At 34.0% G+C, this 17418-nt stretch overlaps 3 protein-coding genes across 5 annotated transcripts in view; 1 reads left to right on the top strand and 2 right to left on the bottom strand.

Moving 5' to 3' along the window:
- Window positions 1-17418, top strand: part of LOC129805928 (protein lin-52 homolog) — a 149626-nt gene that overhangs the window by 125753 nt on the left and 6455 nt on the right. The window lies entirely within an intron of this gene.
- LOC129805897 (N-acylneuraminate-9-phosphatase) lies at window positions 969-13465 on the bottom strand. The gene is made up of 3 exons (XM_055854139.1): window positions 13193-13465; window positions 3209-3691; window positions 969-2144 (listed from the first exon to the last, which is right to left on the bottom strand). Exons 1-3 carry the CDS (start codon window positions 13313-13315, stop codon window positions 1845-1847), a joined length of 906 nt encoding a protein of 301 aa, XP_055710114.1. The 5' UTR covers window positions 13316-13465; the 3' UTR covers window positions 969-1844.
- LOC129805832 (neurochondrin homolog) lies at window positions 6570-12955 on the bottom strand. Its single transcript, XM_055854031.1, has 2 exons — window positions 10912-12955; window positions 6570-8144 (listed from the first exon to the last, which is right to left on the bottom strand). The coding sequence occupies exons 1-2, from the start codon at window positions 12133-12135 to the stop codon at window positions 7173-7175; spliced, it is 2196 nt and encodes a 731-aa protein (XP_055710006.1). The 5' UTR covers window positions 12136-12955; the 3' UTR covers window positions 6570-7172.

Raw genomic sequence — 17418 nt, 5'->3', positions numbered from 1 at the left:
CTTCTAATGTATGGAGATCTTGGAAGTTACGACAATTTTCAAAAATGCAATATATCAGTTTCAATGACTCTGGTGATAATAAGCGCCTTTATTTGACTAAATTAATCAATTAAAGCCTTATTCCTGACCCTAAAGCTTTTATTTCATAAATTTTATTGAATAAATTTTGCGCGCCGTGTCGCTTGTTTTATTTTGAATTAATGACAGATAGGCAGAGATTTTTTTCTTACTTTTTTCTCACAAATATTGAAATAAAATTATTTAATGTTGCATTATTCGCCCTGTCTTTAGAGATTTGGAAGAGTTTGTGAATGTTTAAATAAGAAATATTACATTTTGCTGCAAATTACAAGCCACGCAAACGAGCAAAAGAAGTTACGGCAAATGCTGATTAGAGAAAATTTTTTTATGAAAATTTGTCGTAACTTCCCCAAAAATGGAAGTTACGACAAATTCTGATAAATTTTTATTAATTAGGGGCACTTACGATAATTTTCGTTTAAAATAATTTTTAATGGGCTTATAAAAGTTTCTTTTTCTCAAGTGCGTTTAATAAAGAAAATTACGCTGATTCTAAATATATATATATATATCCCAAAATCGAAAAAAAGAACTTACGACAAATGCTGATTTAACGGACGATTAATGTTTCACTTAGGGCCTCTGCACATTGAGAGCAATTTTCGTCAAAAATTGCGTTTTTGAAAGAAACGTCTGCACTGCTGTAGGTAAAAACTTCAAAATCCTGTCAAAGATGCAATTATTCACAAAAAATCCTCTCAATTAGAGGCCTTATACTTACCAGTTTTCCTCTTACTGACCATTTTTTACCAAAATACTGCCCAATATGCTGTAGCCGTATAGAGCAATCCCAGAAAAATGACAAAAACGCTAAATTTTTTTAAATAAAAAAGCTTTTGAAATATCACAAATTAATTCCCCTGGGAGATATCAAATAAAAAAATATATTTGCAAATTGTTCATTACTTTATTTTTAAGCTATATTACACTTTTTTCTATTTTTCTTATAAATTTTTTGCCATTCGATCCACAATTTGAGGTTTTGTTTTATTTTTTCCTTCTCAGGTATTTAGTCACATCGATATCAATTGCATTTAATTGAAAATAATGCAAGATCTTCTACACAAAATAGCAAATCACTCGATAGAGACAAATTATTTATAAAATATTTACACAATAAGATTCATTTTTTCAACTTTTTTTCATTGATATTATCTCACAACTAGCACCCTATGTTATTTTATTGGTTGATATTTATGTGTATTCCTTAAAAAAAATACTCTCTCTAAATTCTAGTTGTTTCATTCTCTTTACAACACTACTAAATCAGACTGAAGAAACATCACAAAATTTGAAGTATTTTGTCATTCCGTCAGGCAAATATTTTACTTGCTTTTTTTTAATAAAGTCTAGTTCTGAGTTTAGATTATATCCTGAAATTTGTACTTGAGTTTTAATACAACAGAGGTGGTACAAAACAAAACAAAAAAAACTATTTAAACTAAGAAACATCAGCTAGTTTTCTATTTAAAAAAAAAATCTACATTCCCTAGTCAAAATCTATCAAATGAAGATCATTTGTTTCTGGTACTTTTAGTTTTAAAAATCAGTAATTTGCACTTTGGTTTCAGTTAAAAAATTTCAATTAAAATCAATCCCTATATTTGTAACTAAACCTCAAAAAAGAAACACTTATTAAATATCAGAAAAGAAGAACACAACTCACACTAACGAACTCTAATTTGCACGTCAACTTATATCAATAGAAATTTTTTCATAGTCATGAAGAGTTCTATGAGGAATGATGTCCTTTTACTACTGCATCAGCTTCCATCTGAACTGTTACTGTTGCAATTGTCCAAATCTGGTAGAGATGCCACTCTTCGATTGTATGGCACACGGGCACGTCTCATGGCACCACTTCCGGTTGTTCCAATGGAAGAACATCGGTTTCTTGAGGCTGGGAAGCGTCCACACGTCTTCCCCCCGCACGGCAAAACAGCCAGGATATCCGACAGATTGTGGATGGTAAAATCAGGCATGAGGCCCACTTGTGGTTCAGCACGTTCGGCACTTGTTAGGGGAAGCCAAAAGGTTGCCCCCAATTTTGCCTCTTTACCACCCTGTACGTTGATTTTGTCATTTTACAATATTTCCACTTGCATTTAAAGCTTTTTTTTGTTTATGGGGGGCAATTGAATTTTCAGTATTCTAGAATAATATTTAAAAGAGGCTTCAAAGTCCACAAACCAAACTCATCCAATTGGAAAATTTAATTACTTGCCAATTTATCAATTTTCATCTTTTTAGGGAAATTCAAAAAACATCTTTCAGTAAAAACATGAGCAAGTAAAATTTGCCAACTTTTAAATATTTTCCAGTAATGAAAATATAATTTGCAAAAAAACCATTTTGCATAAATCATCCCTTTTTGAATTATGTCAAAACACCACATAACACTCAAAAAAAGTAATTTTTTTTTTGCAAAAACTATGAATTGAAAGTCATGTGAAACAAAATTATTTGGTGTATTGTTATTTTATGTAAATGATAATAAAAATGATAAAACCAAGAAAAAAATAGTTTTTTTCTACTTACCCAGTTACGATATTCAGTACAAATATCATTCCCTATAATGATTAACATTATCTTTTTATGAAAATAAATGTGTTTATGGAGAAAAAATGTCCTAACAAAAATTTTAAAAATATTATTTTTTTTTATAAAATAAAATAACCAATCAACAATACTTAAGGATTAATAATAAAAAAAAATGTTGGGAAAATGGTTTATTTTTAGAAATGGTTTTTATTAAATTTATTCCAATTAAAAAAAGAAAATATAGGAGATATGAAAAAAGAGATAGACAATTCCTACAAAATCCCACAGATGTGTAAGAAGAATTTTATTTTTCTTAACTCATTTTCAGAGGTAATCTTTTTTAGTCCAAGCAGCAAAACAAACAACTACATTTCGAGACGCACACCTATGACATTTTGATCCTCTCGCAACCAAGAAGGGATTTTTTTTTCTTGAAAAATATACTCAAGAAAGAAAAGGCAGAGAGAAACAATCACAGAATAATAATTTTTTTCATGACCCATCATATGAGCCAAGAAAAACATAAATGTAGTCACACTCATGAAGTTGATGTGACTTCATCTCCAAAAGACTCAGAATCACATACCTGAATGTCAGTCTCTAATTTGTCCCCAATCATGATGCACTGATGTGCTTGAACACTCAACAAATTGCAGGCAGCATGATAAATTCGGGCATCGGGCTTCTCCCACGGCAAATCGCCAGACACTAAGATACAGTCAAAGTATTTTGCTAGATTCAATCGATTCACCTTCTCCCATTGAGCTGCACTCGGTCCATTTGTGATAAGTGCCAAAATGAAGTTTGATCTCAGGGATTCAAGGAGTTTTACATTTTCTGCGGTGGGTGCCATATAGCGCAATCTCAATTGTAACCATGTACGGTACACTTCGCTACTGAGACATTTGAAAGGTTCCGGAAGGGCCTCTGACCACAAATGGCAGCGCCATTCTTCAAGCGGAAGCTCCTCATTGTCTGGACAGCGACGAAAAGTACGTAGAAACGTTGAGGTGGACACAAGAGCAGCCTCACGGCTCATCCCATGTTCCTCCTGAAGGAAATCTACGAGCTGCAAGTTAAAAGTTAATTGTTTTACAATTTGAAAAACTCCCCAAGCACGCTCGACACGAGAAAATAGCAAGTCATTTTTGTGTAATTTTGGGGAGGATCTTTCATCAAAAGACAGCGATAACGATCTCGCTGTATTTCGTCACTTCATAAAATGAGAAAGACTTCGGACATTCTGGGAGTGAAAGTATAATGATTTTATAAACACTGTAGCTGTATCATGGCGATACAGCATGTTCCATTAAAATTATTTCTTTACGATTTATGAAAAAATACATTCAGGAGTTCTTAGTTTGGTTTTTAATAATCATTAATTGGATTAAAAGCTCTCAAAGGAGAGTATACAAATTTCTGCCAAAAAGACACCTGATGAGCGATTAATCATAATTCTTGGCGAATTAGATGTAAATATGTTCGACATCTATCGATAGATCATTTTATATTAATATTATCTTGAAAAAATAGTAAAACCAGGCAATTTTTTTTTTTAAATCTAATAAAGTTCTGAAAATTAAAATGTTACGCCATATTTTGAGTTTGAGACTACACCCTTTTATAAATATTTACTATATTTTGCTAAAAATTTAAACGGATAGAATAATTGACTTTCATCAATTTTAAAAATATTCTGTCTTTTGAATAATTATTCTTTCTGTATTATCTTAAAGCTGGTAAAGGAAGAAACATAAGCAGAATCATCTTTTAAACCTGAAAAGCCATATAAAAACGTAAGGATTATTAGGATTTTTTAATAACATGGCGAAGGAATGTCTGCAGACATGTCAGTAAAAAATCCTTATCACTTTATTTAATGGGTTTCAGTGGCTTTAATTTAAACTTACTGGGTTTCTCGCACAACCCAAATAATCTTGTACGAACTGTGATTCATTTTTAAACCATTGAAATTTAAAAATAAAATTGAAAATTTCAATTATTAACATGTAGGGGAAACTGGGGTACCACCAAACACTTTTGAAAGATGCGATTTTGACTGAATTTCTTTCCTAAGAAAACTGTGAATTTTAGAAAAAATGTTGCTTACCCCATGTTATAGTCTTAGGTACAGTAGACTCTCGCTTATCCGTGGACTCTTTTTCCGGGTGACATAAAAAAATCCGTGAGACAGTTGAATTTTAAAAATTTTGTTGACATATTTTCCCCGTTTTGGGTTTTTTTGTTAAAGCAAATGTGCTCTATCTACTGTTAATTCTTTCTCATTGTAACTTTTTTGGACAGTACGCATGTTTAGAGAGAATGTCGATTCAGTCAGATCAGAATTCACTCCATAAATTTGCAATGTAAACAAAAAAAATCGTTAGATTTCAAACAATTTGATGTGTATCACTCTCAAAATCCGTGTGACATTTCGGTCCCGTTCCACGGATAAGCGAGAGTCTACTGTATATGCTGCATATTAATGTATAAAGGATGACGTGAAGCACTTCAATTTTCCGTGAAAAGGAAAATTGTAGCACCATGCATTTTTCGCTTTTTTTCAACCACCCGGGGTACCAATAAACACTTTCTGGGGCACCAAAAAACACCTGTTTTTCTCACCCATTAAAGTTATTTTGGGCATTCACCACAACTCTTAATTATAAAGAAGATATTGAAAATGTAAATAATTCTCAAAAAAGCACTGCAAAATTTAGAATGAGTGACCAAAATAGCAAAAAACTAAAGCACTGCACACCGAACATATTTTTCAATGGATTTTTCATCATTTTGACAACATTCGACTTCTGACTGGAAAGCAGCGCCACTAAAATCGTGGCAAACACTATACCTAAAGTTCGAATTTTGCACGCTCTTCTGATTATTTGTAATAAAATCGAGAAATCATTCGTCAATCCTTGATTAAAATCATTTAAGAATCATTAAGAATCATTTAATGCAAAATTGGGTTCTTGAAACTATATTTCTCCTGAGTCTTGAATGAAAATCCCATGAATGGATATAAATTTCTGAAATCGAACAAAGAGGGAGATGAAGAGTGAGAATGATAAAAGGAAAAATTTTGCCATTCAAGCTACGCTCGCGACATCTGTAATTGTGAGAAATTTGCCTGTTTGTTGGTGCCCCAAACTCTGTTTTCTGATGGATTTTATATTCTTTTAAAAAAATGTGAACATTAATTTCTTTAGTAGATACATAAATATTATCCCAAAACATATAGGAAAGTACTGGTGTAGTGAAATTTGATGTAACTTATTTCAGTTTTATTTTCCAGGTAGATATATAAATGACTAAAATTATCAAAATCTCACAATTTTGCGAAAAAAGATTATTACTTCTAAACTACTTGAACTATGTGGATCACTCTTTCTCTGGACAAGCATACCTATAGTATCTATGATTTCATGTAAGTCTCATTCTCTGAAATCTTATACCTATTTAAAAAATCGCAGTGTTTGGTGGTACCCCTGTTTGGTGGTGCCCCAGTTTCCCCTAAAATCGTTTAAATACTCATCTATTTATGTAAATGCAAACACACAAAAAGCATCACGCAATTGGTAAGAATTTTCACATTTGAATCTCTTAATTTTCTTGTAGGAGTCATCGAAAAATGGGAAATTTCCGAATTATCACCCAAAAATAGATATCCGGTGAAAGAAAAAGCATTTAAGAGAGAAAAAAAGACTGTCTCAAACTGATAGAGAATTATTCGTTCTGTCGCCAAACACTCTTCATCTAATTTTTCTTCACAACACATTTTCCCATTTCATTTGGAAGATTCTCTAAATAAACACCAAAATACACCAGAGTTCAATGCTATTTTTAGAAAACTGCCTATCGAATCACACACTGAAAGTTTAAACTTTCCAACTCCTATGAAAAACTATCCAAGACTTTAAGTATAGTGCAAGAGAACAAAGAGATTTTTGGCTGTTGGATAATCTTCACTTTATTTTCCTTTTAAAAAAATTTACCAAAGTAAAATAGATTTTTTTCTCATTTTGTCACTAGGATAATTATAGAAAAAGAAGAAACTAACACAACTTTAGTACAAAAAGAGATTCAAAGCCATGAGTCATTGGAGAGAATTTGGCAAAATTTTACAATTCCAAAAAGTAGAAAATATTATATGTATGTCAATGTTGAATGGTAACATTTTATCTTTTTGGGGTGATCATTATAGAAAGCAAAATATTCAGGAGTTTACATCCAAAGTGTTGAAAATTTATAGAATTGGCCGAAATCCAAATAATGTGGAGGAGAAAACGATAAGAAAATTGGAAAATTTTCTATTTAAAATGATCTACATTTTCTCATTTATTACGAAGCAAAAATTTTCTTTCTTTATTCACACTTTCTCTCTCCATTCTTAAATATTCTTTCTCCAAATAAACCTCCTCATACAATCTATTCTTAATTCCAAGTTTTTATTAAATAGTTTTGCTTATAATTGCTCCTATAGAAAGTAGAAAGTCTGTAGCGATGTTAGATGATTCAATATGTCACATTTGTCATGAAATTGTGGCTTAATCACCAAACAACTTCTTTCCCAACTCCATCAAACGATGATTCCGGCAAACACGAAGTGCATCAGCTTTCTTAAGTTTGGCCGGAACATCTGGATTGGCTTCAGCCAATTGGCACAGGAGATCCTCAAAGGCTGACTTGACATTGCCTGGAAGAGTGCCAATCTTCACTTTCTTCAATGTTTCCACAATTCCTTCAGCCCATCCACTTTCCAACGCAAATTCCGATATCCACGGTATCTGCGTGATCACCCCAGACATCGTTTGCATACCCAGGAACCACAACTCCTGGATTTCCATCCAGTGTTCTTTGTACGTTATTGAGACCACAAGAGCTGTCGGATCATTTGATTCATCCACAATATATGCATCCCATAGGAATCTAATTGTAGCCTGAATATACCGACAAATTGAGAAATCATTCTTTTTCACCTTCTTCGCCTGCTGCTTCAGCATCAACAGTCCCAAAACAGCTAAATGCCCATGCATCACCAAATTATCCGGGGTATCTTTCAATTCTGGCAAATTCTCAAAGATAAACTTGAGCAAATTGCTAAACAGCAAACTATCCTCGGCAATTTTTGCCTCCAGCACAGTCAAATTCATAAAAATATTACACAGACTCACAATAGCCGCTCGAGAGTCTTTCATCTCCTCCTGCTGACGCGGACTTGGCTTTGGTTCAGGCTCATTGAGCCTCTTGAGACGCTCAGCCCTTGGCACTGGAGGACGCTTCCAGTGTGCAATAGAGAAATGAAAGACAAGGCACTCATACAGAGCTTCATCCTGTTTAGTTTTAAACAGTACCTGACGTGCCTTATCCTCCACAGCCAAATGACACAAGGCAGGGAGCATGACACGCAGAACATCAGCTGGACCTTCAGGAGCATCGGGATTACCCTTATGCTCAAGACGGTGCTGCCGACTCTCCTGGAAGGTCGAATTTGCCAGCTGAAACATGTATGGCAGGACCTAGAAAAATCCAACATTAATGTTAAATAACCCTCTCACTTGTAAAGGATTTTTGCCAAACGAAGCCTTGACATCGCAAAAGACTTAAATTGATAGTCACATTTGCAGAGAATCCATAAATAATGACGAGGTTTCGCGTTGATTTTGAGTTCAGCACTATTATTAAATTGAAATGTTTTGAGTAAACAAATATTGTTGGATACACATTTTGTGAGTTCGCACAAGTATAAATAACAATCTTATAACAACTCATCGTCTTCTACTGCAAATTTGTCTGTCAATTGAGAAATTCAGAAATAAAGTAAACTTGTGAACTGTCGATTAGTTAAAATTTTCCATAACAATTTAGTCATAAAGTGCTGTTTTATCTCCAATGTCCAAAAGATCCAAAATGACAAGAATCAATTTGAAAAGAAGTTGTTATGAGACACACATAAGGCTTCTAGAAATGAAAGAAAATATTTGGACTGACACGCGATTAAATAAGAACTATCTGAGTAGCAAATTGCGAATGAAAACCTAATCACTTTTCTTGTGTTACTAGGCTAAATTGATTTTATTTCAAAGAGTTATGAAATTTTTGGTATAAATGATTATTATTTCAAGAGCATGATCTCGTTTACATTCGAGTTGGATCATAAAATGTATAGATTTCTATACCGATAACGTCGTATGCAAAATTATTGCGCAAACTATAAAATTCATTGATATTTTTACATTTGCGCTAATTAAATAACAAAAAACAATATTTTGTTGAAAAGAATAATTTTAATGCAAAAAAATAAACTTAGATCGCAAAAAGGACAAATGGTAAACATTTTTGACACACTTCGAGAAATCCCAGTCATGTGCGCATTTCTTTGCTAAATCACACAAATTGAAAACGGAAAATTACATTAAAATATATTTAACTTATGATATTCAGAGTATCGGCATGTAAAATGCTAACAAATGTTTAAACAAATTTGAACTTCTAATGTAAATCGTAAGATTAGATTCTGACTTTAATTCTGAAATCAAGATCAAAATAAAATTGAAATTTTTTAAGCTGTCATATATTTTCAAGATCAAAGATTCGTAATCTAACGCGATGCATTTGTGTGCCTTAAAATGGCATGAACCAAGATTTAATTAATTTCACCGAAACGTAACTTTTGCCGAAAACATTGTTTTCATTCCAGAATTTATTGAAATTTTACTACAAAAATTAGAAAAACTAATACTAAACCTTAACATAATATATCGCTCCTTGGAAATTACAAGCGGCCAACTCTCTTTTTTTCGATTTTAATTCACTTAGAAAGAAAATTTAATAAATTGTCAGTTGATATAAAGTCACTAAATTACATTAATAGAAAGGTTTTTTTTAGAATGTTACTCTTTTTGATTGCTTGCGTAATTTTGTTTAATGTAAAGGTCCACAAAATAGATTTATCGTTGAACTTTTTGTAAAACAAATATGTAACTCAAGCAAGTTGATCCGTTGTTATTCTAATTTGAAGTAAATTTGCGCATCATTTAGAATAACAATGCGCTAACTCAGAAAAAAACATATATTAAAAAGCAAAAATATGTATATTTCGATATTTATATTAATGCTCATACAAATAGAAAATAAATAAACTATTTTTGTGTAGTCATTGAATTGAGAGAATTATTTACAAAAAGTTGAATTTTTCATTCTGTCTCCTCAAAAATGCGGAAAATTAGTAATTTCCGAGGAGCGGTAGGTCATAGAATCAATACAGAAAGTATAAGTAAAAATTTTTGATTCGTGATAAACCTTCTTTGAAATTGTTTTATAATTATTCTCACATTATTATACTCTCATATATCTCACTCAGATGTACCATTTCTGTTAAATTCGAGGGACAAATGTAATATTTTTATGCTGTTACCCTTTTTGAATCCTTATTATAAAAATATTTCTCATTTAGAGCAAATTCTGTGTGAAATTATGCAAAATTTTAGTATCTTGAAAATTCCAGGCACCTCTAAAAGCTCCTTGGAATTAAAAAAAAAGAAATTTAACATCTTAAAATATAGAAATGTTGGTTTCTGGATTGCAAATCTTGAAATCCACATGGTTTGTATCTTCAATTTCAAGATTCCAAGATATTTTACAGATTTGACTCGACTTTGATGCTTTCAGAATAGCAAAATCTTTAAATTTGGTGATATTGACCTTGATCTTTACTTTTTTTCAAGAGTTTCATTTTTCTTTGCTTTGCATTAGCAATACGACAAGGTATCGGATCAGAGATACGACAGCATGAAGAATCTTTTTGGTGCCAAATTGACGACCATCTTTTTTTACGAGTTTATCTATACATTTCCAGAAGTAATATGGGCCTTCTGGGTCCCATTTCTACGATGAAGCATCAGACCACCATCTTGATCTCAGAATTGAAACCACTAACCATTTTCTCTTGAAATCAACTTTTTTACAGCATAAATTGTCATTTTTAATTCAATTCTGTTCAATGGATCGTTTGTAACTTCTTTCTTCTATTTAAGATTTTTCTACTTTTTAATATTCTAATTTTCTAATATTTTATAATTTCAGAAAACATATCCCGCTTCTTGTATCCAAAAATTTTTTTTACAAAAAAAACACATTTTTTGAACGGTATCAAAGTTTCAGCCCAATCTTGAAATTCTGAGTCGATTGCAATATCAGTGACTTTAAAAAAAAACGCTCAAAAAATTTAAGTCTTTAGCGGAATTTTTCTTTGAAAAATGTCTTGAAAGATGAAAATAGACTCACCTGATACAGTCCCGGACGCATTGCTGTAGTTTCCTGACACAGCCAAGCCGACAGAACCCTGACCATCGCTGCTGCGAAGGATTTATCCTTGGGCGAAAGACTATTCCTCGCCTCACTGCTGCTCAACTTTGTTAAAACACTCATCACTCCACTGAAGGCCCCCTTGAGGGCTGTGTACACTTGCTGCTTCTCCTTCTGCTCCAGATCCAGCTGATCCGTAGCCATGTAGTTCACCGACAATTCCAAGATCACGAAGCACGCAGTAATGAGATCAGCCTGAGCAGCTGCCTGATTGAAGGATTTATTGTCCATCTGCATTCTGACCTCAATGGCTGCCAGCTGCAGCAGAAGCAGGTAGAACTGCTTGGGCTTCTCTTCATCATTGAGAGTCCATTCAATGCCCAAAAATTCCACAGCCTGGGCAGCTAGCTTAAGAGCTGGATCTCTCTGATTCTTCCCAATTTTGCTCTTGAGGATATCATTGAGACCCTTGTAGATGCTCTCTGGCCAGATTTCTCCCTCAACTGTCGGCAGGATCACATCCCGGCGACAGGTGAAGAGGAGAGTGGCTAGAATTGAGCATAAATCGAACTTCCGCTCAGAATGATCAGTCTCAAAGTCCAGACCAATTCTCGTGACGAGGGAATTGAAGACTTTGGGGTCTGTTCCCCATGCCTGAGGCCCAAATTTACTGCAGAGGGTCACAATAATGCGCAGAGCTTCGTCTGTCTGGAAGCTTTTGTTGGCATAGACTTGGGCCAGTTTTGGGATTGCTCCAGAATCCAAAAGGGCTTTTTGTCCTGGTTCAAATTGTGCAATGGCCTGGAGGCACTTGTAGGACTCCGTGACGACAATGAGATTATCATTGTCATCCTCATCATCGGCACTTTCGATGATACTGAAGAAAACTGGGATGTTATTCAGCATGTCAGGGTTTGTGGCCAGGGACTCCAGCTCACAGAAACTCGTGAGAATGGACAGGGCAACACTTTTGTACACAATTGGGGGACAATCATCGGGTACACTGTCGGCTAGCATGAGCTTCTTCAGGAATTTGAAGCCAATGGAGTCAAAGAGTGCCTTCTTGGCCACATCTGTACAATCCTTCCCCTTCACCAGCTTCGTCACCATAAAGAGGGCTGCAAATTTCTCCGTATCACTCTTTGCAGCCCCCAAAATGGCCACACACTTCTTAATGGGCTCCGCAATTGCTGAATCTGCCATTTTCCTGCCGCGCACTTTTTTCTTCTATTTTTCTTCAAATTTTTTTTTTCACTTCACATCAATTTCTTGGGGGAACACTCTTGAATTCTCACCAGCTCGACACTCTCCACAGTGGCGACTGAGAAGCTCGGGCGTCCCGACGGAGTCTGCAACTCCGTTAAATCTCCCGAGTTTAATTTTAGCCACAATCGCCCTGCCCCCAAAGGCGTCTAAATCTGGAGATGATGCCTCTCTCTGGCTTCCAGTGTTCCTCACTCGCACACACAACACACCAGACACATTTCTAATTAATTTCCCTAGCTTTCCCCCCGTCAATTGGGTCGTAAAACAAGAATTTTCATCGGAAACACCCAAGAAAAACACAAAATTTTGAGGTTATGTTCTACTCCAATGCTTTTCCTAAAAGCCTTCAACGGCTTTATCACCAAATCTATTTATATCGTCTGGCACGTGAACTCAACCACCAACTATTTTAATTCGCGTTATTCACATTTTTGCACAAATAAAGCATGATAATTGAGGCAAAATATGCTACGAAAAACGTTTTTACGCACAAACAATAAAAAATATTCCCCACTCTGTTTGACAGGACTGAACATGTGATCTTATGACGTCATCATGAGATAATTTAATTTTTTGTCCCATATTTTCTCATCACTTTTCTTCACATTCCACAGTCACTATCGGCCCAGAGCACCAAACAGTATCTCTCTGGTGGGTCTAATTACCCTGACACTGACCCAGAGTGGAAAAATTCCTCCCAAATGACTTCCTGATTGCCCCAGAGCCTACTTGGAAAATTTACATGAAAATTAAGCTCAGACCGTCTCAAGGCCACCTTCGATTTATTAAATTACTAATAATATTTTCCCACATCACGAGATTTTGCTGCGAGACAAACCCCGATAAAGGTCACGTAGACGCGCAGATTCAGAAAGTTCAAGGTCTCTTCAACTATTTCCTCGTGTCACCTTCAGTGAAAAGTCTGTGGGGCCTTCTGCCCGGGCTATATTGCAAGTTTTATCAATACTTTCACTAAATATTTCTTGAGACTCACCTTGTTGCAGGCTTTCGCATCTGCCTTTCTTGTGGGAATGAGTGTATTGTCCAAATCAAGGAAGATTGTTGTGATTTGACTGAGACACCCACTACCCAGACTTCTCATTTTTGTCGTGGCCATTACTTATGCACCAAATGAAAGTATTTCTAGTATTTTTGGCAATAAATCTGGCACGGAAATTAACTAAAATTGGTATTTTCTGAGATCCTGCAAATTCTCTGTTGAAAAAAACCTCTCTCACTGTCACTTTCATGGGGAAACTGCTAGAAAGTGGTGAATTTGATTTGTCGAAATGTTACCCATTAACAATTTTGTCTGTGGTGTATTATATTTTTCAAAATCTCCGCCAATATTTCGTCAGGTACATCAGCATTTGTCGTAACTTAATTTTTGCGATTTTGAGATTACATATTTGGAATCGGCGTATTTTTTTTTAATAAACGCATTTGAGAAAAAGAAATTTTTATAACCCCAATAAAAATTATTGTAAACAAAAATTATCCTAAGTGCCCGCTTAATTAATAAAAGTTTATTAGAATTTGTCGTAACTTCCATTTTTGGTAAAGTTACTACAAATTTCTATACAAAATTTTCTCTAATCAGCATTTGCCGTAACTCCTCTTGCTCATTTGCGTGTCTTGGAATTTGAAACAAAATTGTAATATTTCTCAATAAAACGTTCATAAATTTTTCCAAATAAGGGAAATGTACCAGCGATCGTCAGCGTTCCTCGGATCGGAATATCGGAAGGCTGTTCCGCGAATCGGTACCCCAAAACAAAATTTATTTTTTACGACGATTTTTAACTTTATTTACAACGATCTTTAACTAAATGCATTCTGTTGGTTCATATTTAATCTATAGAACCAATTTTCTCTTCGAATTTCTAACAAAATTACTATTATTTACCTCATTTATTGAATCACTGTATCAGACTTTTAGCCAAAAATCTAATATATGAATATGAGGAATTGTGACTGATTAAAATGATTAGTAATCTATGTTAATTAAAAAATTAATACTCAGTGATTCTAATTTCACTATAAATATACTTTTTTATTGTCTTGGCAAGAAATATTGAAAATATATTTTTTTTTAATGTAGAAGTACGTTTTGTTCCATCTGTTCCTAGAGGATCAGCCAGCACACTTGTTTTCGTGGAAAATTGCGCTCAACGCGCTTAGCTGTCATCTTCACGCTCATTATTGGATGTTGTTGAAAAAACACTACCAGTGAGACTTTCATTACATTAAACAATTTTAGAAGGTTTTTCGTGTGAATATACAGTACACAGTGTAAGGGTAACGATAAAGCTTCAATGAAGTCTTGTACAGTGATTTGGATGCCAAGAAAGCAGATAAATCCTCATCAAAAACGTCTGTAGATCCGTGGCTCACCCCTTTCCGATCTGTGGAACACTTGATTAAATTCCTTCCGATCCGCGGAACACACTGCATCTTTGCATTTATATCTATATATTATTAATTTTCGTAAATAACGAAAGTGTAAAAACACGGAAATAATTAAATGAATCATTAATGTATCAACTGCCATACAAAAACTACCAAATAGTGTTTTGGGTCTCATATTTTCAACTAAATATCGTCGGTTGCCTCAGCAACTGTGCTAACTGCATTTTGACAACTTTTCAGGACACCATTTTTTTACTTTAATCACATTTTAATAAAAATCAAACCCCGAATGAGTTATTTTATATTACAAATATCGAAAGAACAACAAGTAATCTGTCTATTAATGCAAAGAAATTGGAAAAAAGTAGATTTTTTACACTAAAAATGAAGCATTTCCTAAAAGAATACACAATATGCAATTGTGCTAACTAACATCGTTGTTCAAAAGTCTATCTGCAATGTATGGAATTTTTGCAGATAGCACAATTGTTTATCACAGTCAAAACCTAACAAGGAAAGAATTTTCTTTTTTTTTATTCTATTGACTCCGTGTAGAGCAACATTTTATTGTCATTTAAAATTTACTCTAAAATTTATCTTCCGAGTGTGTTTTCTTTTTATCAACACTGTTTTGCTCTCATGGATCTCTGCAAAGTCTACAAACGGTTCCTCCTAAAAGTGTTACGTTAATCTGAAAGTGAAATATTTGGGAAATAAACGATCTCTGATATATAAAGAAGAAAGGAGATACTTCCACAAAGCTTAAGGATCACATGAGAATAAGCATGGAAAAAGGAAATTGGCACCACATATGTGACAGGAATTTATAACATTGTTCTGGCCATATTGAAAAAAAAATATGGCAATTAAAAGTTCTACTAAATGATTATATTAAAAGAATACTTGATTATGAGATATCAATTTTATTTCTGACTTTTCATTTTGTTTAGATTTTTATCCATTTTCAATTTCTGCACAAAGTCTCATCATCTTTTTTCTTTTGAAAATTCATAAACACAGAAAAATGGAAAATTTTTAAACAGAAACACCCAGGATTTAATTCCAAATCCCATTCAATGAATGCCAATGCCCTAATTCTAAATCCTTGTTCATTTAGTTTTAGTTGCAATTTGCAAATCTGTAGACATTTTTCATTTTCCAGCTAATGCTGAACATAAGTTCCCGGTCTCTCAGTCAGAGCTAGGGATTCTAGCCCATTTCATTCGCTCAGAGCTTCTAAACTTAAATGTCTCGTGGATTCACGTCCAATTTAAGTTCCCAGGATATATTCTTAAATTTAGAGTCAAAATTTTTCTGTGTGTATGAAAATTTTATTTTCCTTCTCCGCTAGCTGTTATTATATATGCAATTACATTTCAGCTTTCTTGTACTTTATGCGTCGATTTTGGACCCATGATTCGGGACGAGATCTCTTTTTTACACGCTATGTCAAGATTTTCTAAAATAAAAATATTGAAAAAGATCAGAAACAACAGAATGTGATTAGAAATTTAAAAAAACGCCTGTTTTATTGAAAATTTAATAATAAAAAATCATAGTCATATTCTTACTTTCGGTTAATAAAACATCTGCTATGAAAATTTCTGCTCCAGGGTGACCATTCAGAGAATCATGTGATCCATCGCTTGAAATATGTGGCTCATTTTTGACTTCAGGCTGGTCAGATGAACCCTGTTCACTCGTGAACATCTCTTGCGAATTATCGACTACATGAATGAGAGTATGAGGAGATGAATCTGGTTCATCCTGATTATTATCATTATTAATCGTATCGGGATATGTTTAGTACAATTCAGCCAGGTTATCGTATACCCCGTGTTGGAAGAATCTGCCGATCGTATATCGCCCAAGAACGCCTTCCCCTCAATGCAGATACTTCTTACATTCCTTCTTGCATTCTCTTGGACGTGGATCAGCTGCTTTATGATTTTTCTTCCTGCGTAACATTTTTCCTGTTTTTTCTCACAAAATCCTAATTTAGTAAGTAAATTAATAAGCATTTTTACAAAGAAACAAATGAAACGAAAACTTACAATTCCGAAATCACTAATTTGCTTTCACCTGCACAATAATCGCGAAAAACTCAATCACAAATCGCAAACGTTTACCTTGTTTTAATGGAGAGTCGTGATGGATAAAAATGACAAACTGCAAATAGAACAATTGCTGACAAAAAAAATTGCGCCTTTTTTCAGTGTATTTTTATGCTAACTGCAGAAAAATTGGTAGATAGCGCAGTTGCAGAGAAATTTTTGTGACTATAGTACAGTTAGAACATTTTCACGGAAAAATATCCCTGTATAGAGAAAATTCCAAACTTTTTAAATAACGTAGTTTAATAGAGAAAATTCAGTAATATCAGAATATGCAAAAACCTGAAAATCGCAAAAATGCAGTTAGCACAGTTGCTGAGGCAACCGACGATATCAAGCATGTCTCGACTCTTAGCTCCTCACGAACGACTACGTTCCTCACTCGATCTCAACGAGTGATTCTCTTAATCGCCCGGAGGTACCGGTACCTCATCTCGGCAGCTTGTACTCGCGATCTTACTTTTTCGGTCATTACCCAAATCTCATGACCATAGGCAGGGGGGTGACATTAGCTCTAAAAAATGCGACCAGTTTTAGTGTAATTTTTTCCCTGTTTTCGTACACATTTCATGAGATATCTCCAAAACTACGTAGATTGTCAATTTAGGGTTTTCGGTTGCCTCTTCGTTATTAAATTGGCTTTTATTTTGTATTAGTATTTTTTACTAATTCATTCTACAATGACAGAAAACAGCTA

Source organism: Phlebotomus papatasi, chromosome 1, assembly GCF_024763615.1.
Source record: "Phlebotomus papatasi isolate M1 chromosome 1, Ppap_2.1, whole genome shotgun sequence".
Taxonomy (NCBI): domain Eukaryota; kingdom Metazoa; phylum Arthropoda; class Insecta; order Diptera; family Psychodidae; genus Phlebotomus; species Phlebotomus papatasi.
The sequence above is the reverse complement of the archived record's forward strand: the minus strand, read 5'-3'. Positions and strand labels throughout refer to the sequence as shown.

Bases quoted from the DNA above. Each gene is read 5' to 3' on its own strand.
- LOC129805832 (XM_055854031.1), bottom strand. From the start codon at position 12,135: ATGGCAGATTCAGCAATTGCGGAGCCCATTAAGAAGTGTGTGGCCATT. The intron at 8,145-10,911 runs GTGAGTCTATTT...GGATTTTTCTAG, and splicing joins TGCGTCCGGGACTGTATCAG to GTCCTGCCATACATGTTTCA.
- LOC129805897 (XM_055854139.1), bottom strand. From the start codon at position 13,315: ATGGCCACGACAAAAATGAGAAGTCTGGGTAGTGGGTGTCTCAGTCAA. The intron at 3,692-13,192 runs GTGAGTCTCAAG...TTTAACTTGCAG, and splicing joins ATGCGAAAGCCTGCAACAAG to CTCGTAGATTTCCTTCAGGA. The intron at 2,145-3,208 runs GTATGTGATTCT...ATCAACGTACAG, and splicing joins AATTAGAGACTGACATTCAG to GGTGGTAAAGAGGCAAAATT.